Source organism: Larus michahellis, chromosome 16 (genome assembly GCF_964199755.1).
Source record: "Larus michahellis chromosome 16, bLarMic1.1, whole genome shotgun sequence".
In the NCBI taxonomy this organism is placed as follows: Eukaryota; Metazoa; Chordata; class Aves; order Charadriiformes; family Laridae; genus Larus; species Larus michahellis.
The window spans coordinates 3,891,298-3,917,618 of NC_133911.1; the positions used below are offsets into that span (position 1 = coordinate 3,891,298).

At 46.5% G+C, this 26,321-nt stretch overlaps 1 protein-coding gene across 1 annotated transcript; it reads right to left on the minus strand.

The window, feature by feature from the left end:
• Positions 1–873: 873 nt before the first annotated feature.
• TTLL10 (tubulin tyrosine ligase like 10) lies at positions 874–25,807 on the minus strand. Its single transcript, XM_074560792.1, has 14 exons — positions 25,748–25,807; positions 25,341–25,412; positions 24,373–24,502; positions 20,746–20,859; positions 17,398–17,563; positions 16,350–16,468; positions 14,997–15,117; positions 14,263–14,348; positions 13,874–14,045; positions 11,294–11,465; positions 9,381–9,521; positions 7,962–8,078; positions 2,216–2,309; positions 874–1,274 (listed from the first exon to the last, which is right to left on the minus strand). The coding sequence occupies exons 1-14, from the start codon at positions 25,805–25,807 to the stop codon at positions 874–876; spliced, it is 1,965 nt and encodes a 654-aa protein (XP_074416893.1).
• Positions 25,808–26,321: the final 514 nt, after the last annotated feature.

A 26,321-nucleotide genomic window follows, 5' to 3' on the forward strand; every position in this document is an offset into this window, starting at 1 on the left:
AGAAAGCTGGGGAGGGACTTTTTAGGATGTCGGGTAATGGTAGAACTAGAGGGAATGGATTAAAACTAGAGATGGGTCAATTCAGATTGAACTTTAGGAAGAAGTTCTTCACCCTGAGGGTGGTGAGACACTGGAACAGGTTGCCCAGGGAGGTGGTGGAAGCCCCATCCCTGGAAGTTTTTAAGGCCAGGCTGGACGGGGCTCTGAGCAACCTGATCTAGTGGGAGGTGTCCCTACCCATGGCAGGGGAGTTGGAACTAGATGATCTTTAAGGTCCCTTCCAACCCTGACAATTCTATGATTCTGAGTGAGGGAGCTGGAAAGGGTTGTCAAGCATTGGAACAGGCTGCCCGGGGAAGTGGTGGAGTCACCATCCCTGGAGGTATTTAAAAGATGTGTAGATGCGGTGCTGAGGGACGTGGTTCAGTGGTAACTTGGCAGTGCTGGGTTAACAGTTGGACTTGATGATCTTAAAGGTCTCTTCTGAGCAAAACGATTCTGTGATTCTATGACATACAGCTACGAATGATGGGACAAATGGGGGGATTTCCACTGCTAAGCCTTAGGTTTAGTCTTTGCAGCTTCTCTCCCTGCCTTTTTCTATAAGGGCTTTGTGTGTAATAAGTCTGGCCTGTTTCTGGATTGCACCGGTCGATTAACATTGTTTTTAAAAGGGATGAGTTTTCATGTGGTAACGGTTGTCTCATTTTCTGTAACTTTCCTATAATTTCTGGCTGGCTGGTTAAAGTTTAACTTTCCACAGAAGAACTAAGAATGTATAGAAATAGTTGCTGGTTTTCCAGTTGAAGTTGATTGATAGCTCTTTGTTTCTCTAAGGTGAAAAAGAGCTGGACATGCACAGCACACACAAGTTTAGCTTTTATTTTCTTTTTCTGTCTTCTGAACTTGTGAAAGCCCCCTTGCTCTGTAACGGTTCCGGGGGTTTTTCCATGATGGTCGAAGAGCTGCATGTGTGGTGCAGTTGGGACAGTTTGTTGACTTTCTGGGCAAGAAGGCAACTTTTTTTCTAGAGCAACCAAGCTTCTTGGAAGAGTTCTCCAGCCTTTTGGCAGGGCTCTGACCGAAGGGGCTGGTCATGCTGGTTTGTGGCTTCAGAAATCGGCCTGTGCACGGTCCAGTTCTGAACTTCAAGGGTTGTTTCTGGCCCAGGTCTGCAGCATCCTCATGATAAAGAAGCACAAAACGGCCGAGCGTCTCTAAAGGCAAAACTCTCTGGCCTTTGAGGCGCTTTTTGAAAACCTCAAGAACCAAATCTGGAAAAGAAGATGTGGTTGTGAGATGGTCTAAACGCTCTGACACTAAAATACACCCGAGCTGTCATGTGGGAGGGGAAGTGGTTTCCAACCTGTGATCTGTGGCCTCTGTGGACTACTGCTATTAAGACAATTTTAAAAAAAAAAAAAAAAAGAAAAAAAAGAAAAAAAGAACACTACACTTTTCTTGCATCCACTTCAGCCAGCTTCAGCTCCACTGGAAGCATTTTAGGAGATTGGTAGGAAAAATATTGTAAAATGGCTTACAGTGCCATATAGGATATGAATAAACCCCAAAAGAAACATACATGTGCCCAGGGAGGTCACTGTATGAAAGTAAGCATGGTAGGGTATTGCTAATCCCCTTCATGCAGACATAGACTCTCCCTTTACTACTTCTTGCAGGGATATCACAGAAAATCAGAGATTTTGGTCCTCCAGGCAGGAGCAGTTCTAGTTAATGTATATCAGACTACATCAGGATTTTTTCAGTCTTTGTATAGTTCACATAAGAGCTGCCAGCTCTGTTTGTGAAGTATAGCTGTGTCAGGCGCGCTGTAAAAACCGTCCCAAATTCCCGCACATTCAGAACAACAGGCATGAGAAAAATGTGCAGGTGCAGTTTATAGGGTCATGTATTAAGATTTAGCCTTTTGTAGGCAAATATGTAAGAAAATATTCTTAAAAATAATTATAACAAAAAAATTTAACCGCTTATTTCTTTCTAATGGGGGCATGGCTAAAAAGACTGTAGCTTTTCCAGGTCTGCATGGATTAGAATTTTCAGTGCCTTCTAAATCGCTTACAAACTCAGCAGCGAGTTATCTTTATTTGAAGACTGCTTTTGAGCTACAACTGATATAAACAGGAGTCTTTCCTCTGACATGCAATGGAGTGATAGGATTTTCTGCTGCTGGCCACCCCGTGACTTGTTCACTCACCAAGACTCTCGTAGACTACAGTTGGGATGATGTCTTTCAAGACTTGGCAGTTGGTATGCAGTGCTGGGTTTGCGTTCATCTCCAGAAGCCACACCTAGGAGAGATGAATGCCAATGAGGAAGCTAGGCTGGATCTCCTCAGAGTCAGAGCGATGCCCTTTTACTGACTTAGTGAGCACCTTGAGAGGTGGGAGTGCTAATAAATCCCAACAAAATCCCATAACGCAAAGCACAGGCAGGGCAGAATTTTCATAAGGACTGGGTGAATTAAACAAAATCCCTTTTTGCATACATTTACGCCCTTGAGAACAACACTACACATTACTTTGTGTCTCCAGCTGATTCTCTTTAAATTAACTCTTGCTCTATAGGTGTGTAAAGGCACTGTTGTTCTTAACATATGAGTTTCCATAACAATTTCTAGTTGAGTTTTTTGGATATCATGAAATAAAGTTACAAGGAATCTAGGAATCATTTTGATTTGAGATGGATGTGGGATCAACACTAAGCAAACGTGGCACTGAGTTTTCAATGAACCCTTGATTTCCTGGATAAGCTTTAGTTTCAGGTAGAAGCCATGTAAGATAAAGATTTTCCATATCTATACTAGTCTCATCTCTGTTTCCCTTCGAAATGCCGAGCTCTGAAGCAACAAGTGCAGAACGTGATGGTCCAGTTGCAATCTGTGTGAAACCAAACAACTGACTTGCACGTAATGCTGTTTACGATTTCTTTTCCCTGTAGTGAGAGAAACTCATCTGTTCATTTCCTGCCTCCACCATATGGTGCTGCATCGTGTATATTGAGAGCAGCCCTGAAGAAAAGGACCTGGGGGTGCTGGTAGACAAGGGGCTCCACATGAGCCGTCAGTGTGCACTTGCAGCCCAGAAAGCCAACCGTATCCTGGGCTGCATCAGGAGAAGCGTGGCCAGCAGGTCGAGGGAGGTGATTCTCCCCCTCTACTCCACTCTCGTGAGACCCCACCTGGAGTGCTGCATCCAGTTCTGGAGCCCCTACTACAAGAGAGATACGGAGGTGCTGGAACATGTCCAGAGAAGGGCCACGAGGACGATCAGAGGGCTGGAGCACCTCTCCTGTGAGGACAGACTGAGAGAGTTGGGGTTGTTCAGTCTGGAGAAAAGAAGGATCCGAGGAGACCTTTTAGTGGCCTACCAGTATCTTAAGGGGGCCTACAAGAAAGCTGGGGAGGGACTTGTTAGGATGTCAGGTAATGGTAGGACTAGAGGGAATGGATTAAAACTAGAGATGGGTCAATTCAGATTGAACTTTAGGAAGTTGTTCTTCACCATGAGGGTGGTGAGACACTGGAACAGGTTGCCCAGGGAGGTGGTGGAAGCCCCATCCCTGGAAGTTTTTAAGGCCAGGCTGGACGGGGCTCTGAGCAACCTGATCTAGTGGGAGGTGTCCCTACCCATGGCAGGGGAGTTGGAACCAGATGATCTTTAAGGTCCCTTCCAACCCTGACAATTCTATGATTCTGTATAACACACGTAGGAACTATTCAGTGTTCTATAAGGAAGGATATTTAATCTTACAACAGCGCCCGGGAGAATCTTACTCCCTTTTAATTGTTTTTAAAAAAATAATTCTAAAAAATGCCTTTTTTTTTTTCTGAAGCAGCAATGAGTTTGCTTGCAAGTACCTGTGAAATGAAGTCTAAGTGTTTGGTATACTTTGGCAATATGATATATATAACAATAATTTTCACTTCTTTGAAATACTTCATTAAACAAATGAAAAGACTGGTAAGCGAGGACAGTAAATTGTCTTTTTTTTTTTTTTTTTTCCAGAGAACTGGAACATCTGATCAAAAAAACCTGCTTTGCAGATGCCAACAGAGGGCACCTGAGTTACATATGTTTTTCTTGGCAAACTCATTCATCTTCTGAGTATGTGTTCTTTTTCCTATTAAAAGTTCATAAGATTTTGTGCTGACAGACAAACTCAGTGAACCTTCATAATTGTCTTGATTAGGTTTTGGTTTCTTCTCCTTTGAAACAACTAAAACTGACAAAGAGGAGGAAGAAAGTTCTCTGTTCTCAGGCTCTTCATCCTCTACGTTCCCCATTTATTGTACCGTGTGTCTCAGTTTTTAAATGTTCTTAACCTCTCAACAACCAGGGCAAGTTAATAAATCCCCTTGGTTCTATTTCAGGAAGAGCGGAGAATAAGCATAATGAAATATAAGAGGAGAAGAGAGAACAAGGCCAAGATTCACCATATCTGTGTGAATATCAGGAATTTCACAGGAATTTCATGTAGAATGAAAATTCCTGTGCTTCCCCCTGCATCTGGCACGCAGGCCACGCTTGCTCAAAATTTCCTAGCAAAAGAAAGGAAACCAAAACCCAGAATGTCTGTCCTCGACTTCCTAACCATGGATGGTCCTTTTCCTTTAGGCATCTCAAGTGATGAGAACACTAACGAGTGCCGTGTGGCTTTGGGCAGAAGTGCTGCTCTGGGTGTTTCCCGGGGATGAAGAGGTTACTGCTCCCTGCAGCCTGCCAGTACAACTCCCATCTTCTGTCGCATCTTAAACTCGCTCTGTCAAGACATCACAGGTAGGCTTAAAACATTTAAATATTAGGATTTTTCCATAGGTTCTTGAACAGCATGCCGACTGAAACCGGATCATGCATTTACACCGGGATCTGAGGTCTCATTTCTTCTTCTTTGTATGGTGTTAGGTGCAATATTAGCATCTGCCGCATACTTTTTATTTTCGTCTAGTTTAATTACTATTGTAGTCTCATTGGTCCTTACAGCAGCAGCTCAATGTCTTTCAAAGGAGCGTTGGGTGACAAGACTGGGCTCTGTCAAGTGTTGACATGGTGGCTAACAAACAGCATAAGACTTGTCTCAGGGGTCCTTTCCCTGCCGACACGGGCAGAGGTAGGACTTTTTGGTGTGCAGGAAATGCATGACTGAGCCAGAGTTTCGTTCTGTTTAAAGCATTTAGCTTATTTAACTGTCTGGGTCTTTGCTGGAGCTCACCATGTGGACACTGAACATCCTGCTGGGGTCTCAGAGAGGGAGGGGGCATCGGTCCCTGCTCTCAGAGGCGCCGACTGACGTGATAGCCGAGACTGAATGGGAATGTCTATATCTGTCTCCATCAGAACTCGTACCTAGGATGGTTGTACCATGCTTCAAAGCCCAAAGCTATCCACAGCAGGGCTGTCTTGTTCTGCATTTGTGTGGCAGCAGGTGTCCAGGGAGCCTGACCTCTGGCTGGAGCTTTAAGCAGCACTGAAATACCAGTCAGAAATAGGAATAAAATCACCTCATCTGTGTGGATGTAGCTGAAGCCACGTGCACAGTCACAAACCAAGCCCTGGAAGGGCTGCTCGGATGTTGCTGACCCAGAAAGAGACCGGCTTAGCGACAGCGGAGACCACAGCCCAAGGCAGCAGGGTTCTGTACTCCACAGTCTTAACAAGCTTTTATCAGATTTTTTTTATCGTCGTGACCTGGAGTGGGCACAACCAAATCTTACAGTATCCATGTGGTACCTCCTACTCCCGGGGTGAATGAAAAGCTGTGTCATTCAAATCAAAGGAACCGTCCCTGCTTTCACTGGGGATTTGAGTGTTATCTTCATTTATGTACATCCACCACAAATTGGCAAATGGCTTATCTCTGTTCAGTCTGTTCTCTACTGGTAGATAGCTGGATCCCTTTATGACTGATAAAAAAATGTACACATCTGTCTTCCCAGCATACCTCTGGAGAGAAGGCCTTTTGCTCGGCTGATGCAATGCTTTCTGAAAACAGGTTCCTTGAGCATTTAAATGACACTGTCCTAAGCTGTGCGGTGACTTCAGCATTTACAGCGCAGCACAAGGAAGCTCCAGAAAACAGTAGGAAAAAAGCCAACAACAGCAAAACCACATCCGTCGCTTTTGCTCCCTCTTCTCTTCAAGTACTTCATTCTTTTCTCAGTTTACATGTGAATATGCAAAGCTCCGCAGAAAGCTGTGGTTTCTCAGCAAGCCCTGCTTTCACAGTCTGTGCTTCTAAGAACTCTGAGGCAGGAAAAACACCTTCCAAAGACTGAATCAGGATGCTGCAGGGCCTTCAAGAATTATTAGGAATGATGCTGGGGGCATTTATATCTCAGACAACTAAGGAAGAGGGAATGGCACGATAAGCTATAGGACTGAATGTATAAGACCGTGTTAAATCAGTATAAAGCAGATTGTACACGCGTTGTGAAATAGGATGACAGGGAGGATAAGGCTGTTGTGTATTACAGGTGGAGAAGGCAGGACGTCAGACCGGGAATTGTAATTTCTGGGTCTAATTGCCCACAGAAAACGGGGAGTTTGCTGCTCCGACCAGTGTTAACTGTGGGTTGAAGCTGCCAGTCCTGCCTCTGCGGGGAGTGCGCAGGTGTCTCCCGATGCAGCACTGCACCAAGAAAAAAGTAGGTTTGTTGCTCCCCAGCAGGGGCAAGAAAACATAGACAAACCTAAATGCCTAAATTTCCAGATTAGTCTCTCTCTAAGGGAAGTTCCAGGTTCCAACTGACTCTGTCACCACTAAGCGTCCAGAAATCCTCATCGTTCTTATAAATAATACCTGTCAAGAAAGAGATTTTGTTTATCTCTCCATATGTAAAATACATGGGGACGTAATGGTCTTTAAATGCCGAAGTTTTTAACTAGCCAAGTAGGAATTGCCACAATAGAGTGATACTGGATCTTCTATTCTACTTAAAGTTTACACAGCCAGGGCTTTGCATGCCGACATTGCAAAAGACAATTCCCACTGAAATCTGAGAAGCCCCAGTTTCTGTGTCTTTGCCGTTTACTCTCCCTTGCCATTGACTTCCTGTACAAAGGAGCCTATTGTCCGGGTGCCTTACCCACTGCTGCATACATTAATTCCATTCTTTCGTAGGGTTTGCTGTTCCCACTCTGCCCTTGGCTGGAATATGTTTGAGTTCCTTTCTGCTTTAGCAACAGCAGAATCTGCCAGATGGCTTTCTGTTATGTTCAGGCCAGGTGGTTTTGAAGGACTGTGCTGCATTGAAACCACCTCAATCGCTGTGTTTAACATTTTCCTTTCCCTTTCTTCTGGCTTTTCTTGCCTGTGTTTCATTCACTCTTTACAAGTTTGAGTTGTAATTCTAGCAGATTTTATAGACTCATTGGGCTGACCTATTGCTAAATGGTGAACCCGCGGTGAACGTGGAGATGCTGATGCTGGCGCCTGAATCGATAATGACTGATCTTCAGCATGGTGAGGGCAGGTCCTTCATTGCCTTTGATGGCTACTCAGCCAGCGTAAATCAGTGTATTTTGTGTGATGTCGAAGGCATTGCACACTGATTTATGCTGGCTGATCATCTGGCATGTTTGGTTTGTGGAGAAAGAAAAAACTGCGTGGGCATAAAAATTCCCATACTTTTTTGACTACGAACTCCACTGCCCTGTGAAAATTCTGCCCAGAACAGTTTCAGCTGCAGTAAATACTTTTCTTCCCATCCTGAGCTGTTAATGCCGGGGTTTCTCTGTGCAGTAAATGCTCAGGCAGTGCAGGTGCCATGTCTTGATGCTGGAATATGGAACTGGAGAAAAACATTGAATCCTGTGCTTCACACCTGAGTGACTGAGTACTCTACTCCATTCCTAGCACCAGAGCCTGTGACAACCATGCTATACTGCTGGCATCAGACATCTGGCCAGTATCACACTTAGTATTTGACGATATGGCATTCGTACCTTGAAGTTTTCATCAATTAAAAAGTCACAGCCGATGAGATCAAAGTAGCCCAGTTTGCGATCCAGTTTGTGCTTGGCTGCCAGGAAGCACTGCAACATGATCTGCTGCATCCTTTTCTGAAAGGGAAGAGAGGGAACGGTGGTGGTAGCTGGTCGTTGTGAATGCCAAGGGCATGGGCGTGACTGTAAGTCATAGGTGCCCTCTTGGTTTAGGGATGCTTTTTCCTTCCCCTGCCTCCATCAGAGCTCCTCTCTAGACCTGGGAGGATGTTGTATTTTGCAGACCGCCTATCTGTCTACTTTGAGTTGATTGAAACCCCCTCTTGAACTCGGTGTGGTGGCGTGTGAAGGAATCTCGGCCCTTGTCCCTTACTCAGAACGAGCTGTCTGAAGAATTTTTAGTGGTGTTCTTTCATTTACTCCTATGGGGGTATCTGGATGTGAGCTGAACACAGCCATTTCTGACAGTGATGACTTGCAACCCCCTCACAGCTGTGCTGGACATAGTGTTTTAAAGAGCTATGCAACTTACGGTAGGTGATGCTAAGTTTCCTTCCATTTGGAGTTGAAATGCCCAGTGGGGAATTTCTGCATGAAGAGCAATACCATAAAGCTGGCTGAAAAGTTTCTGATCACCTGAGAAGCTTGGCAAACCCAACTAGATTTGCTTCTGAGCTGTTTTTCTAAACAAAAATATATTTTAACAAAGTTTTTAGCTTTTTATTTTTCTTTGTATTTGACTTTAAACTACAGCATTTCCAAAATTAACCTGAGAAAGCTGTGTCCTCTGCCCTTTTCATTTTCACGCCAGCAAGTCATGTAGAGAGCTGATGCATTTTAAGACTCAGGCTGATGAAATGAAGTCTCAGGGACTCAGGTAATTTCTTCTCTGTTTCTCCAGTGAGACAGGAAGATGGTAAGAAGTCAGGCCAGTTGAGTCTTCTTATCTCTCCTCCATGATAAAAGAAGGTCTAAGGCCCTGACATGGTTTTCATGTGGCAAAATCAGGTGGAAAGTGAAGGGTGAGACCAAGTCAGACATGAATGAGACCACTGAAAGTGCAGTCCCTTTTCAGACTAAGACTGTCAGGCTGGGGAGCTCTCTAACGTCTACTTTATTTTTTAACGCAGGATCACAGCGTTAGGCAAGGAACGTGAAGACCATAATTGCATTTTTGTAGCTAGCGTTTACATTCACACTCTCTTTGTCAGCAGTTTACCCATTTTATTAAAGTTAATCTCTTTGTGTCTTCACTTCTGTGTTTAGCATCTGCAGAGAAATGGTTACCATGGGGCCATCAAGACTTTCTCGCTCGGTGTATGTGTTTCCTTGGGGGCTCCGGTGACCTGACGGGGTTTCTCCCTATTTCTGTCACCCTAATTAGGCAGAGTAGCACACCATGCGCTTGCTTGCACTTACGGTAAACACAGTGAAAACCCAGTCTATGGGGAGGCCATTGGTTTTTCTGAACTTCTCATTAACGTAGCTGTTGAAGTGCTCCATCCGCCAAACTGTCTCGTCTTTCAGCTGGCTGTACAGGGAGTTCTTCTTCTGCATGTGCTGAGAGGTGGGGAACAGAGCAAAGGGAGCATTAGATTTCTGGCAGTGAAGGGCAACTGGGAACCAGCTTGCATGGCAGACATCCAACCACCCTCGCTTGTTCCAGGCATCTGGAGTTGGGAAGAACCCCAGGATCAAGTTATAGGGGTGGAGGGAATAGAGCCCCTCACTAGCGGAGCTAAACCCGAGGAAATGTGCCGACTCCCATTGTACAAGAGTGCCGTAGGCAGAAGTGTGCCTGACCCACGTGGCCCTTGGAGAGACAATTTGCCAAGGTCACCGTCAAAGCGGTGTTTTCTCTGTGTGTGTGTGCGTGTGTATGACACATCTGGACCAGTGGCTGGCAGACAGGGAGAGGTGCTTTCAAGTCATAGTCATGATATTTGAACTAAATCCAGTTCCAGTGTCTGGTCCTCTCCTAGAGGAGACCGTGTCTGGGAGAGGTGTATGGATGTTTTCCATAGGAAACCAAGGTGAGGGCTTCTCTCTTCCACTGTCTCATTAATCCCTATGTCAGCTGGAGTTTATCAATAATGGGGTATTTATATTGTTCAGTCATAGGCAAGTCCCCTTTCCCTGCGAAACAGCTGGGCTGGGCTGCACGTCCATCTTTGGGACGGTCCCTGCGAGGTTAGTGATGCTGCCTCTTGTCTTTTGGAAATACAGTAGGAGAATGGCTGATTCCAGGTGGGATGAAAGGGTAGGAAGGGAACGAGAGCGGAATCAACTGTAATTTGAAGGAGTCTGGTAATAACCAGCCACTCCTGTAAATTTTGTTTCCCTCCTCCCAGCAGGAACCCACGTAATTTATGTTCTGCTAATAAACACCTGTCCTTTGTTTAATATCACTTGTGCCATGGGATCCTACCCGAGCACCTGAATTCCCGTGTGGCTAGCTCTCTAGCTGAGCAAACAAACTATTCCAGGAAAACAAGTGGCAGAGTGATAATAGCATATATTGTGATAATAGCATATATTGCAGGAAGCAGGTGTAATCTGCTGTCCTGAACTGCACTTCCAGAGGAACCGTAAAACTCCAACTGAAGTGGGCTTGTCTGATACCTCTCGAATCTGTATTTCCCTCGTTCTCAGAGCACAGTGTGACACTGGGAGGAGAGAAGGGCTTTAAAAGCAAACTGCTTTCTTCCTTCTGATTCTTTTAATTCTCTTTCATCACGGCCAGTTCTAACTACAGAAGGGCCCCATTTGAAGCAAAACCGCAGGGAGATCTGAGCAAGGCAGGCTTCTGTTTTGTATGATAAAAGATGTACGGGGGTACAAGCCTGAGCAGTCTTGTTCTGTTATAGCTCTCATTTGAGAAGCGAGGCAAGCAAAGATGGAGATTTAGGAATGATGGCTCTTGAAGAACACATCTGCATCTTACATCGTTATGATTATTGTGTTTATGCGCAAAATCCTTCGCCAAGATTAAGGCTCCTTTGTGCTAGGTATCTGCAATCAAAGGCTTCTTGCCCTAAGAAGCTTACAATCTGTAGATACATGAGAGAACAACAGCAGGAAAAAGAGATCCAGGGAAAAAAAATTGTCAGGTTAAGCAGAGAACTGGTCCGTGGCAGAGAAGGGAACCTGATCCGGTACTGCTTCTGTTCACTCCTGTTGCCGTGCCTGACCATGAGCCCCCCTCCCTTTCCTGGGGGCATGGATTTTGCTTGCACGAGGCATTTATTTTTAGCCTTTCTAAAGTCTTTTTTGCTTCCCACCTCTGTTAACCACAGCCTCCCTTTCTTCTGAACTAAGTGCGCTTCGTTTACCTGGTTGGTCAGATGGACAGTCAGATCATCAGAAGCGGCATCATAATTGACACAGGTCAGCCGGACATAACCCTGGGCAAAAAATAACACGTAGGGCGCTGTGCAGGCAATGAGGAGGTAAGACCGGACGTCAAACTTCTTCCCTTCCAGGAGCAGAGGCTGCTGAATATACCTGTCAGAGCAGTATTTCAACACGCGTCACCAAGAAGTAGCCATAAGACGTGGCAATTCCAAGCTCACACAAAAGCCAGTTCATGTCTCACCACAGAGCTCATCTGTTTGTCCCATTCTCAGCACTGGTTTTAAGGTGAATGGCAGCAGAGGGCGCTCATAGGAGAGGTTAGAAATGCCAAGAGTATCTCCTTTCAAGAGGGAAAGACGCTATGAGTCTTGGGAGCGGGAGGTAATTAAAGATTTACTAATATTTACTGGAGAATATGCAAAGTTTATGTCTGAACACAAAGAGCCCTTCATACAGCACCATTGCTTTTATTGCCAGCGTGATGTAATCTGGGAACTGTTTCCCTTTATCATCAAAGGTTGCTGGATGTCTACATAAATAACGAGGATATGCTGTTAAAACAATCAACGCTAACAACGGTTTTCAAAGGAATATGGAGCCTCGTTCTGCAGAGCATAAGCCATTCTACTAGAAATCAAGGTGACATCTAAGATAGGGTCCAACCACTTCTTCCCCTGGCACTGCTGCTTGTCCATGTCAAAGAATTGGTCTAACGAAGTCCCTTGGTCTAATTTTGTCAGGCAGTTGTTGTTTTGCTCTGTATACTGGCTGCTGCGTAAACACAGTCCAGCCTATTCCTGAAAGACTTTAAGATCATCATTCGAGTTTGCCATTTTACAAATCTCTCTTATCCTTCTCAATGAGGCCCACCATCCCGTTGTGATGAAAAGAAATGTTTGGATGAATGTAAGCAGGGAATATTGCTTGTTTTGGCTAGGGCAGCTCTTGGGAAGGTCACTGTGTTCTCTTGCAAAGTAAAGACGCCAAATGACAGCAAAGTGTCAGGGAAGTGGCACTGGGTCAGCGTGAGGCATTGGTATCACCGCTTTGCCAGGACATAGAATGATAGAATCACAGAATGGTTTGGGTTGGAAGGGACCTTAAAGATCATCTAATTCCAACCCCCCTGCCCTGGGCAGGGACACCTCCCACCAGCCCAGGTTGCTCCAAGCCCCGTCCAACCTGGCCTTGAACCCCTCCAGGGATGGGGCAGCCACAGCTTCTCTGGGCAACCTGGGCCAGGGGCTCACCACCCTCACAGCAAAGAATTTCTTCCTCATATCCAATCTAAATCTGCCCTCCTTCAGTTTGAAACCGTTACCCCTCGTCCTATCATTACACTCCGTGATTAAGAGTCCCGCCGCCCTTTCTGTAGGCCCCCTTTAGGGACTGGAAGGGGCTGGAAGGTCTCCCCGGAGCCTTCTCTTCTCCAGGCTGAGCCCCCCCAGCTCTCTCAGCCTGTCCTCACAGCAGAGAGGCTCCAGCCCTCTGAGCATCCTCATGGCCTCCTCTGGACCTGCTCCAACAGGTCCACGCAGTGATCACTACACAGCAAAATGTGCTTTTGCTATGCCAATACTGCAGCGTTGTCACGAGCGTATGGCATTGTCATTGCTGGCACGTCATGACAACGCCAGGCAGTGCCATGCATGTACGGGCACCTCAGAGTGCCCCATGTGCCTGGCTGTGCACACCAGAGGCAGCATCAAAGGCATCTGGGAGCTGCAGCTCCTAGGATAAATACAGAAAACATCTGTTTTGCATGTCTCTCTCTTTATTCACTCATCTCAAAGCACTGAAGTGATTTAATTGTAATCCATTCCTCAGTTGAGGGAGGGCCACTGGGGCGAAGGGAAGTCAAGTGAGTTTGTGTAAGAGTATGCAAGTAACGTCCAGTGGCTGAAACCGTTCTCGTGGCTTTTACTGCCTTATTTTTCCCTTCCTCGTTCTGCTACTTGACAAAAAGTTCTAGCAGTGGCTGAGAGGGTGTGTATTCTACAAAGAACCATCGTGGTTCTTTTATTCGTGAAAGGAATAAAAAACTAAAACAACCCTAACCCAAAATTCTAGGGACTTTTAGCCACTGCCTGTTGACTGAGGTATAGACTTTTGCAGCATTGAGGAAGAGTTAAGAAGATATTTGGGAGGCTTTACTAGATTGCGTGGAACAGATATTGTAGCTGTACAATTTGTAAAATGCCAGCTTTGTATAAGAAGCTGGGATAATATCTAATTTGAATTGCTTTGCACAAGGCTTTTTGTCTAGCATTCATGTACAGAACTGCAGGACCTGGCCTTTTGAAGTCATTCTTAAATTTCCAGACAAAGGGAAACGCAAATCTTTCTGATGACAAAGATCCCCTTTGAAAGGACCGCAGCGTGGATGCAAGACAGACTAACCAGAGAAATAGCCTCCCTCCCCCAAAATGAAATCTCCTAGGTTGATGAGATGTGGTGCAACCACGTTAAGTACCTATGGGAACAGTTCAGCTCGCTGAGGCCACTGTTCTTCATCAAGCACATTACTCACACGTGAGTTCCCAGGCTTCAGTCTCTACCTTTGCACTATCCTTGCCTTGGGAGCCTTGTATGGCACCCTCTTATGGAGGAGGTGGTCTTCAGCGCTGTGGAGCTTGGCTTGAAGGGTGTTGACGGAAGCTGGGTTTTTAAGCAGGAAAATTCCTCGCCCTTGGTTAGAGCAGCTCGGTTTGCAGATCCAAATCTGTTCTTCTGCAGAGAGAATGAGTCCATTACAGTAATTTGTGTGCTAGGAAATGCCGATGCGCCCGTTAGTGGGCTCTGAAAACTGCTCATTGAGCGACTGTGTATGTACATAAATACACGTGCATACAGATATGAATTGTTTTTACTATGTATACTTCTATGAACGTTTTAGAGGATCATGTAGCTATTTAAATTGGTTGCCACCATGATTAAGACTATCTACCTTTGCAAAGCTCAAAAAAGGCATTTCTCTCATCTTCTAAGTCCAGGCGAAAAGATTCTGGGAAGAATTCTTCCATCTTCAGGAACCTATGGGAGAACCAAATACAAGTTGAAAACCCCATCCAACACGTTCATTCCTCTGTTACTCTCAGAAAGGATGGGTGCGAGTAAAAACTTAAGGAATGCCTTTTTTTTTTTTCCTGCTTCTAGACAGTTGTGTGTTTGTTGTATGTTTTTGCTGAGCTACCTCATTCCATAAGCTTCCAAGAATATATGTGAGCCTTAAGACATTCTTCATATGCTCAGTTTTTTGAAAACCAGTTGAGATGGCTGCAGGTGACCACGGTACAGGATCGCCATTTGGTTTTTTGATCAGTTAAAAATACAGGAGCAGAAATGGCAATAAACTTCTCTTACATTTACAGTGTCTGTGGCACAAGAAACTGTGGCCTTTCCAGTAGGACAATGTACCCAAAATAGGGGAATTGCTATGTCTATGGTCTGCGGGGGACCTGGCACTCCTACGACTCCAGACAGAAAAGGAAGAAATTCTGTCTTTGATGTATGTACTTCTGGAAAAAAAAAGTGATTTTTCTGGAAGATAAGAAAGAAATAAAACCCCAATACTTCATATTCTGTAATGTTACGCGTCCAGAAGAAACTGGTCCTTTGTTTATGTGCTCTCACTTTCTGTTGGCACGTTTCTGGTCAAGGCTCAAAGGTGAGAGTTCTTACTTGGAATTAGAGCTCCTACTGATCTTTGTCATCGCTCGCTCTTGCTCTCTCAGGCAGCATAAAAGCCCTATCTTACTGGTCAGCACTCCATTGTTGGGAATCTGATAGAGAAGCTGTTCACCTGGATGAGAAAGGAAAAAAAAAAAAAAAAGCAGCTTGCCCTCGTTGTCCCATGCAGCAGAATCTGCAGGATGATGCTGACTTTGTCACCGCTGACTGTCACCAATTTGCTTTAAGGCTGTAGTGACAACCCACAGAGCGGTGAAATCACGTGCTGTAAATGTATTTCTGTCTGACCTTGTAGCGGAACAGACCGACCTGATGGGGCTTCGTAAATTAGCGCGTCCCTTGCCTGCTCCAAAGGTGCCACTGCCCTCACACCATTCCAGCTGCAGGATCGCATTGAAACACATCTGCACGGCTGTAAATGGTGCAGCCTGGCAGAAACAGCCACCGCATTGCCATCAGAGCCGGCAGGAGGGGAAAGGGGGCTGGTAGGGAAGAGATAACACGTTCCTCTGCCACAGGAGAGCCAGCGGGTCTGTGCCCCGATGCTCAGGCTTGCCAGGGCACAGGTTTTGACCACCTCCCAGAAGTAAAAGAATGGCGCCAGGGGCTGTGCTTTGGGAGTTGTACCGCTCCAAGGGTGCCAGCCAGAGGTATTGCTCTGGGAGTCCTTGATTTTATGCTTTTCTGGTGGGAAAGCTGGGCCCTGAGAAGTCAGGATGTACTGATGAGATGAAGGGTAGAGCACAATTCCAGAAGTTGCTGGCTAATACAGTGGAGTAGTTTGGCTTTTTAGTGACTCTGTTCTCCCTAGATGGAGATAGCTGGGCCTGGGGTGTGTGGGGCGACCCACCTTGAGCTTACTCGACTTCTGTCTCCAGGTGCACCCTTCCTTCCCTTTCTCCTCTCCCCACCTCCACTGTGGGAGCGTCTCGAACTGCAGGGCACCCTCCGTAGCGCTCGAGAGATGCCAGAGCAGGCTGGGTGCTGGTCCTGTGCTACAGCCCTGTGTCCATCCTACTGCAGCCTCCGCTCAAAGAGGGAGGACGGCCTTTCAAAAGTGATTGCGATGGTTTGCGTTTAAATCTCCACGCTGCTCATTTTACTATACTTAGTTCGTTTCGATGGTATCTTTTCTCCCAAAGCTGTTTTCTTGTCTAAACCCCTTTCTTTAATCACCACGGCAATCCAGCTCTGATATCCCTCCCCTCTGAGGTCTCCCAAGGAGTTGAGGTTACCTGTTCCTCCTACCCCCAGGCGACCTCCTCAGCCCTGGGAGTTAAAAGTCCAGCATTCTCAAGTTTTTCCCACTCCCCTCTCCCACCCAAGGCCCACAGGCACCTCTACCTTCTTTGAAATGGTAATAGGTCTCTCGGCACTTGATTTCACACCATTTGAGTGCATAATCCTCTCTTCTGTTGTCATAGATACGCTGCCAGCCTCTGCTCTGGCAGTAGATGTTCACACTGCACACGGAAAATAAAATAGCAAAGTAGCCTCCCTTCTATTAATAAATACTTAGCGCATATCCCTTGAACTCCTAATAATTTTCTCTGGGAGCCTGACCTAACATGCCCAGAAGCCCCTGGGTGGGGGATAAAGTGGGAAGCACTAATTAGGATGGCCGCTGGTGGACCTGCTGGTCTGAACTCGAGAGGGCGGCTGGGGAGTAGCTGAGCATGCGAAGAACACTGTGATTCAGCAGCTCTGCCGAGAACTTGTACCGATTCAGCAGGGTTTGTCCAATTAGGATGCAACTGATACCCATGGAATAGAAATGTTGAGGGTCTAGTCTTAATAAGGAGCCTCTCTGCGGAGGAGTTTAGGGAGAGATGACAAGTAGCGAGAGGAAAAGCTGTTTGTAGACAAAACTATGGAAACATAGCAAAGAAAGTGCTGTTTGCAGCAGAGATTCTGGTGACAACATCTAGAGAAGAATGCCGATATGCTGGAGAGAACTCAGAAAGGAACGAATGGAACTTCTGATCTGACAGTTTTTCCTGGGCAGAAATCTCTTCTTATTTTTCGCTTGTTTTACATTTGGCATAACAGAATGTTATTCAACAACAGTGGTGCCTAGCGCTAGGGATGGTGCTAGCACATTTGCTATATGGTGTAGCTAAGTGATTTCTGAGCAGCCCCGACAGAGAAACTTATATTAAACAAACAGAAGTATTTCATTCTTTGCAAAGACAGAGTAGTTAGCTACTTTACCACGGGTGGCCTTCCAGTCAATGCTTTCTATTTGAATTGTCTTTAAACGGTTCCCCAGGTGTACCCCTCCAAAAAGACAGCACACCAAAGGAAAATTATTTAAGGGCAATGAATAACATTGCATGACTTCGTATATGGTCACACTGCTGTTCATACGAGTCCGGTAAAAGGACCTACTTACAGCCCCGCTCCATTAGATCCACTGATATAAAAATACGGTCCTGGTCCCATTGGTACTTTTGGTGTCTCTTCTTCTGGCTGTTTTTCTTGAGGGCATGCCTTACCCTGCGTTCTGTTCTCATTAGCCTTGGCTTTGTCAGGCTCCACTCCAGAGTTGGGAGAAGTACCTGCACAATTGGAAATTGAGAAACTTCAGACGATCCGGGATCTGCTCCATAAAATCCACATCTAGAACGACAGCTGTTACAGAAGAAAATACTGTAAGGTAAGGGACCGCTTCAGTTGGTTTCATAGCCATCACTAGGGGCATTGTCTTTAAACAATTCAGAAATTATTGCTAATGTAACCTGGTAGCAGGTATTAAGCGCTCATGACTACTTATTTAACTAACATTTGGGATATCGATACCCAAATCACTGTCTCCAAACCTATGGAAAACATACAAATCTTAATATTACCAGGGGCTGCGAAGCTATGCCACTGGTTTCTCTTCAACTTGGTTATGCACAGAACTTTTGGCAACAATAAAGCACCTGTGAATAGAAGAAAAAGTCCACTCCGTCCTGGTTCTGTGCCCACTGGGAACAGGGAAGGAGGGAGCAGGAAGCAAGGAGATGACAAGAGTCTACTCTTTGGACTGTTCTTTTATTGTTATTTGTTATAGTGATCACATGAGTAAAACCTTCCATCTCAATGACAAAACTCTTTTGACTGAAGTGGAGCAAAGGTATTGGACATTGTTATCTCTCATTTTACAAGCCCTTGTTTTATGTCTTCGCTGCACTCCACCCATGAACACAGGTGCAGTCCAGGGGGAACTGTGTGCCCACGGTTATTGGATTTCCCAGCAGGCTCCCACACCTGGGTCCGTTTGCTTTGGAATAGAGCGAACACATTGCAAACGCTTTGCGGCGGGACTTGCTTTAAATTTCTGCGTCAGGTAGTACTTGGCACCAAAGGGCTCTGACAGCAAAAGCCTCAGCGTTGTTACAAACTGCAGCATTATCAGTGCTAACCCCTGGACTCCTGCCTTGAATTTCCTCCTTAAATTAAAACCAAACCAAACCAAAAAAACCCACCATGCGAAACAACCAGTTTGAACAAGCCAGGGCACGATGTCCATGGTGGAGAACGCTGCCTCGGCGGTGTCGCGTAACCCACGGAAATGAGCTTTTTCCACCGTGAAATTTCAAGCTGCCCGTTACTGGTTGTGCGGAACCGAGACCGCGCTCGCTCCTTGCGGGACGGTGGGAGGGCTGCAATGGGGAGGAGTCTCCGGCGGTGCCTGGCACCTTGGCCACCTTCTCATTTTGCCACCACAGCACCCAAACTGGGCGAAAACATCACATAATTGGGTTCTTCCTGCAGAAGAGACTGTCGTTTGCCACTCAGTGTAACAGATCAAAAGCAGCTCGAAGACAGGGTTAATGCACTACGCGTAAGCGTCAGGCAAATTGAAAGACGCGCAGAAAAGCGCGACACAGCTCAACTCTTCCCTAGAGCCGGTGTGTTTTCTGGAAAGGTTGTGCCGCAAAGCGGTGCCACCCCTCCGGCTACTGGCATCTCCCACGAGGGAGGCTGATCCCTCTCCTCTGCCTTAGCACGGGGTGCTATACTGCTGCTCTCGTTACTCTTTGATACGGGAATGTAAATATTTATCTATTTTTAACATTTAATTGCTCATTCATACCTCCTGCCTGCCAGAGCTTTTGCCTCTTTTATCACCTCCCTCCGTGCCTGGATTGCTAAGAAATTAACTAATTTTAACCAGTCCCATTTATCCCGAGACATGGACGCATGAAATAGCCTGCCATGATTGAAGTGCTGGTAAGATATTCTTCCATTAGTCTGAAGACATACTTGTCTCTCCCTCTCTAATCTTTATACAGAGACCCAGGGGGTGGGAGCCTTTTATCTTCTTTTGTGTCTAATTATGGAATCTCCCAGTATTAAAGACGAACCTTCATTTCATTGCATCTTTCGACATGTATTATTTAAGCGTGAGTCCCCTCAGCCTTCATTTGTTTGCGTGGTTTGCATCCTTACATGGCTAATTATTAAAGAGGCGAGGAGAAACAGGGATGCGAGGGGGGTGAGGGTGGGGGAGGGTGGGTTATTCCCGTTGCCTGATTGCATAAATTTCAGGCCTTTTCACTTGTTTATCATCAGGGGTGGGATTAGCCGCTTGTTGGGACTTGAGCTCTTGGGAAAGAACAGGCAGGGTGGCTTGGCTCGCAGAGCCGATCAGCCGCCAGGAGGGGATATTTCAGAGGCTGAGTTTGTGCATCTGAACTCAGTTCTACGTTGTCCTGTGAAAAACAAGTGCCCCAAAGTCATTTCGGGAGGGGAGGTGGGGAGAGCCCCTGGGGAAAGGGGCTTCTAACTCCTCCCGTAAACTAGCAGCATGAAATTAAACAGCGTGATTCCCTTCCAGAGAGCCCACACAGAGATCGTCTTCGCACCGGGAGCAGCCAGCAAATTGCATTGCTTGAGACGATTTTGAGTTCGGCTCATTAATTTCTTTGGGACTGGTGTGTTGGCGGTGTCTGCGCGAGAAGCCCCGTCTAATCTCAGCTCTGCTTTCAGCACGCACGGGGATAAACGCGCGGGCAGGGAGGTGCAGCCTGCTTTGTGTCATTTCCTACCAAAAATAAAAAAAAAAAAACCAACAGAGTTTAGAACACAGAACTTCTTTTTTTTTTTCCCCTTTTCCACGTAAAGGAAGGTTTAACAGAATAGTCACTGACTGATTTCTCTAGAATCCAGCGTTTAAATCTAGCTGAAATTTTCATTTCAGAAAACGAAATGATCTAATCATCTTTCTAAAGACAAGGGTTGCCCTAAAGGTTACCTCTGTATTAAAAAGGTTTTCATGTGAAACGAATGTATTTTTTGCTGCCGGTACACAGAGCTGAGTTCAACAACAAATACCTCAGAAAAATAATACTGTCCCTTTTGTCATTGAGAGGGTTGTGGCATTTCAGCCAAATTATCTCTTCCATAAAAATGTAACGGTCTATTTGCAGAGCAACTGCTTGTATTTTTGTCTTCGTGTCTTCAACAAAACACTTCAAATGTTAGTGTGAAATGTATTAATTTCACTAGATATTTGTCAGCCAATATCGATAATTTCTGTCTTGAATTATTTTAGAAGCAAAGGGATGGGCTTGTATTGTCACAGGGTTTAAATGAAAATGGTGTAAATTACGTGCAATGTGACTGTAATTTTAGGTGAGTGAGTGGCCGGCACTTTGGCAGGTATAAGAAGATACAAATCCCTTGATACTGGCATCAGCTGAGAACCCGCTCATAGGACTTGGCACAATTAATAGCTGAAAAACAAGGATACGAGATTCACCTCTGTCAGCTGATAAGGATCCAGCCTGTTGTTGGTTACTTCCTCGCATCGTGGATTCGATGTTCTTTTTCCTCCTGGTTGGCACAAAGGCCGTCGCAGCCGAGCCTGCAAAGGGAGAGACCATCGTCAGCCACTTTGCCCGAGTCAGGAATGCTCTGGGACAGTCTGCGAGACGTAGTTTTCTCTTTGTCATCATTTCCTCTGTTGATTGTAGATGCCATTTTCCACCGTTTTCTGCAGTTCTTTCATTTCTTCAGAATCTTTGTTTTGACTTAGTTGTTTAGCTGGAAATACACAGGCTCTACTTTCCCTCTGTAGCTTCTTCTCGGTGGTCTCTAGTGATAAGCTCTTGGGGACTGTGTTGGGATCCACGTGCTTTTGTATCTAATCTTGGTGGTCCTTCTGCTTCCTTCCCATCGATAACACTCAGTGCAGCTCTTGGGTTGCCTTGTAAGTAAATTCAGGTGCTTTTCCGAAGTCTGCTGCTCGTGGTGGCGCAGTGTCCAAGAGTTGTTCTCAGATATAGCTGGCATTCTTTGTCTATGGCATCTTCAGGCTCCAGTTGTTCAGCCTCGGGATAAAAGACAGGCTTCTTTTCAGGAAGCCGGGAAGCCGAGACTCTTTTTTTTGTCTTTGCAATGGATATGAAAACAACAAATGAGATATTTTATCTGGAGACAAAAACCATAACGCCGGATAGTTGTTGGACATAGGCAGAATGTTTTCAGCAAGTTTCATGCTTGGAATAATCAGTTGTGAAAAAAGGATTTGTTCTGAGTCAAGGCTGCAACTGTTTTGCAGGAAGTTTGTGCCCGTTACCTCTTGGTGCCCAGTGACAGGGCGGGAGGTAACGGGCACAAACTTGACCATGGGAAGTTCCATCTCAACATGAGGAGGAACTTCTTTACCCCGAGGCTGGCAGAGCCCTGGCACAGGCTGCCCAGAGAGGTGGGGGAGTCTCCGTCTCTGGAGACATTCCAACCCCGCCTGGACGCGTTCCTGTGCCACCTGCTGTGGGTGACCCTGCTCTGGCAGGGGGTGGGACTGGGTGATCTCCAGAGGTCCCTTCCAACCCCCACCGTTCTGGGATTCTGTGAAGGATGCTTACCTTAGAAAGCACAGGACAACTGAAACATCAGCTAGAATTAGAGAGGGAAATAGATATTTGCTGCTTTTATTTACAAGCAAAAGTAACAAATAGTCTAAGAACACCACGTAAGTGGAGCACGCATACTGTGTAGTTCAAAGTCCGTAAGCAGGACAAATGCGAAAGTGCTAGTTACTGTAAATATTCTTATGTAGGAAGATATAATGCAACAAGCTGAATTATAATATTGAGCTACTGACTCTACAGTTAGATAAATTTAGAGGATATTTCCCATTGAAGACTGTCCTCCCCGGGTGATTTGTTGGCGTGGGTCGGCAGGGAAGGCAGACACGTGTGTCAGTGTCTGGGTGGAGGCAACGTGAGGACTGGGGACCAGGAGTCCTCAGGGGTGGTTGACGTTCAGGTGGGTTTGCATTTGCTACTCCTGCTGCATTCTCCCGCACTCGGAATGCACCGCTCAGGAAAGGAGTGAGGCTCAAGCATGGAACTGAAAAACACATTGAAAAATCCTCATCACGCTGAGGAGATACTTAAGTTTGTGTTCCTCTTCCAGTTGTCCCTGCTGTGAACATCAAAAGCAGAAATCTTCCTCTCAGGCAAAAGCAGCTCTTCCATTCTGCGGGCGTTCTGCTGTTTGCTTGTTTCTTATCCCAGCCTCTTCCTGTAGCTTCATTTTAGGATAAATGCTTCTCAGAGGTTTCTCTTCCCATATTATTGAGCACTTACACGTCACTGTCCCCTGAGGCTGAAGGACTCGAGCTGAGCCGGCAACTGCTTGTGAGGAATTAGCGCACACGGTGGCCTCGCAGCCTGTGTGTGCCTTTGCATCCCCATACCAAGCCCTGCGGACGCTGTTTTACGCACTCTCCTGGCAAAGTAAAAGGATTTTAAAACAGCAGAAAGAGAAGCCTGCAGTAAGTGAGAAGCCTCCTCCTTACGCCTGTCTGTTTAGTGACGTGTGTCTGTGTAACACCTTCTTACTAACAGGTACAAGACAGACACCGATCGCTGGCGGTAATAATGATGGTGCTGCCGTACCCAGAATGTATGTAAAGCCTTTTATAGCAAAGAATAACATTTTAGGCGTCATCTTGTTTGTCTGGAGCGGTAGTTGTTCTGCAACAACTCAACAACACAGTGCAGTGTTTTTACCAAAGCGTATCTGGTGGCCGCAGGTTGCCCGGTTTTGGTGATCTGATGAGATCTCAGGGGATTTGCCAGGCCATGTCTGGGGAAAGGGCCTGCGACGTTCGCTCCAGATATCATAATATAGCTGCAAATAGCTGGTTAGCTTATAAGTCGTGACTGCTGGCATTAGATGACACAAAATCACTTCAGCATTTTACTGAAAAAAAATCACTCTGTACCATATCTCCTCAGAGATGAGAGGCACTCTGTACAAGCACGACTTCTTGCCTTTTAGCCCCTTCTTTCGGGGGCTAAAACCGTACCTTAAGCTAAAAAAAAAAGAAATGGAAATTCTAACCTTCGCTCGGCGGTTTTTCTAAATACTTCGGCAGAGCTTTGACTGCTCCCTGCCCTGCCTGCGGTTTGGAGAACTTGCACTTGACTTCTAGTCGGGCCGTGAACAGCTTCTAAAGAAACCCGGCATCCCGCGCTGGAGCTGGTTTCACTCTGGGAGAGCACAGGCTGCCTTATTCCATCGGCTGAAGCACGGTGGATTCGCACAGGCAAGCGGAGGCTCAGAAACCCGGGCTCTTTCTGCTTTATAGATACCGAGATCGCGTTGTGTCTGTCCGGGAGGCTCGGAAAGGCTTCAGCGCTATAAACACGGGCTGATCCCCTGGCAACTGCTGCCTGGCTACTGTTGGTAATCACGCAAGGGCTTCTGGTGTGAAAAATGCGACGGGATTTCCACAAACGTGTGTGCTTTCAGATAAAGCCACCCAACGGCAGTGTTAGAGGAGGGCTGCTGAGCAGAGCGGCCCGCGGGGATCCGAGTCGGCTTGCGTAACAGAAAAACGGGAAAACCAGTTCGGTTCTCCGAGCGTCTGCTGGCTGACACAGTTTTGCTCCCTCTCCTGCGCCTTTCCTCAAGTCTTCTCAAGGTCACCTCTGCTGCAGACACCCTTCCCACTCGCCCCGAGGAGCAAACCACAGAGTCCGGTTTCATTCTCTCCGAGGCACAATCACCAATAGGCCAACAGGTTAAAGACATGAAAATATAGATTTTTGTCTATAATGTAGTTTTCCTTTCTGAGGCAGAGTTTGCATAGCTCAGTACTTTGTTGGCCTTGGTTAATGCCGAGTCCGGGAGTCGGCCCGGTGCAGGGTGCACTGTTAAATTTGCCAGATTAATCATAGAATCACAGAATGGTTTAGGTTTGAAGGGACCTTAACGATCATCCTGTCCCACCTACCTCCCACCAGACCGGGTTGCTCAAAGCCCCATCCAACCTGGGGATGGGGCATCTACGATCAAACCGTGAAAACTGGTAACAGGGCAAAATTAGCGTCCTAAATCCTCCTAAGTCCTTCTGTTTCATTACTGAACAGCGGCGATTCCTCCTGCGGTGTTCTGAAGGGCAACTCGGAGGCCGAAGGCAGCTGCTGCAGCAGCCCTCGGGAGCCCACCAAAGCTGCTCGGTGCCAAGGTGAGGTCTGCCCCGGCAAATACATCTGTTCAACAGAAGTGGATCTCTAGAGAGAGGGAGGACGCCTTTTCCGTAACGTGTGTGCTGCGGACACCGGGTCTCCAGAGCCCCCCATTTCTGGTGGGGCAGGGTGTGTGCCTTCCCTAGCTCAGCTCCGTCGCGACAGAATCCAGTCTGCGAGCTCAGAGGGCACCCAAGAGCTGAGCCGGGGCACCCCGAGGAGCAGCGATCGGGGCGGTTCTGTGGAAATTGCCTGCCAGATGTGAGCAAAAGCACACCTGCAAACTCACCCCTAGCCACCGAAGAAGGCAGCGGTGACGCTGTCAGCTCACACTGATACAAAATGACACTGATTTAGGGAAAAAGCATAAAGTCAAACATATTTTTAAAAGGGGGAATAAGGTCATGATAGTGTGAGATAACTGCCAAATACGGCGATTTCTCTTAGCAGACTGCCTGTAACTGGTTATCGAATCCCTTGAATAGTTGTATTGTGTCACTAAGCTGCAGCTACTCGTGAGCTGAGTCTACAACAACCCAGGGATTAATTGTGGGAAGGGAAGGGGAACTAGCTATAATAAAGGATTTTGACACTTAGGAAGCCCCAGTCAAAAATCTAAAGATAGAAAGGCTTATTTATGCAGGCCTAAATTCCTCTCTCTATGTATTTTCTGTCCTTCAGCTGCAGGAGCAAAAAAATAAAGGTGATTTTTTTTTTTTTTTTTGTGAGCTCAGCTGGATATGCACAGGGAGTAGGTCGTTTCCAGGGTTCACATCAGAAGATAAAGCTTGGAAAAGTCGGCATTTACTGCCAGGCTTTGACGCTTCCAACTGCAGGTAAAACAGTCAAATTGTTGGCCTACCCAGAAAACTTTGGCCACATCTGCCAGCAGCGCCTGAGATGCTGAAATCTGCTCCCTGAGGAGAGAGATCCCCTGCCAGGGGCATCGCAATTAAAACTACAAGGGCGGAAGAATGAAAACCCTGCAGCAAACCTGTGTTTTCTTGCGTGATAACTCCCCACCCCAACCAAAAGGCGTGAGAAAAGTTGATGGAAGGCGGAATTTGGCTTCGCTTCAATCTCTCTCTGGGTTGGCCCTTGCGTCCTCCCAAGGTGGTCGTGCCAAGGCCGTGTGAATACCCTGGCACTCCTCCCCGGCGGTCACGGCGACCTTCAGGAACGTTCTCCGTATTTTCCTGTCGGTGCACAATGGCTCTGATTAGCTCCAGTGCTCACGCAGCACCGGTCGGGATCCTGTCCTTGCCTTACCTTCAACCTTCCTGGATTACCTCTCCCGGCCAACCCGCCCAACCTACTCTCTCTGGTCATACTGGGAACAGCCTGGGGTGGGAGGACACGGCGGTGTCGCAACCTACTGGCACTGCAAATACCTTCAGCAAACGTTACACCCTCTAGGAAATATTGCCTAATTGTTGGAGAAGGGGAGAGGCTGACAGCTGCAGAGCTAAAGGAGGCGTTTCATTCACCGGAGACGACGAAATGTGCGGCTTTTCAGTATTCCTCTGCATCCAGGGAAATGAGACATTCCTCAGAGAATTCCCAGAGAAGACTGAACTAGGTATTCGCCCTGTGTTTTGAGCTCTATTTTATCTGGACACCTATTTTCCTGACCTTTTCTGTTTGAATCCCCAATGCTAAGCGCGTCGGTCAAAGAGCGCTGAAGGTTTTCCCTTGGCGGCGAGGGGGAAGGAGCGTTCGTCACCTCCCCGTCGTCCACCCAGCCCCACGAAACCCGCACCAATGCAGGAGGCCTCTAAAAACCAAGTGTTGTAGAACTTGACCAAAAGGTTTAAAAGTCCTTAGAGTAAGAAATGCCAAAGAC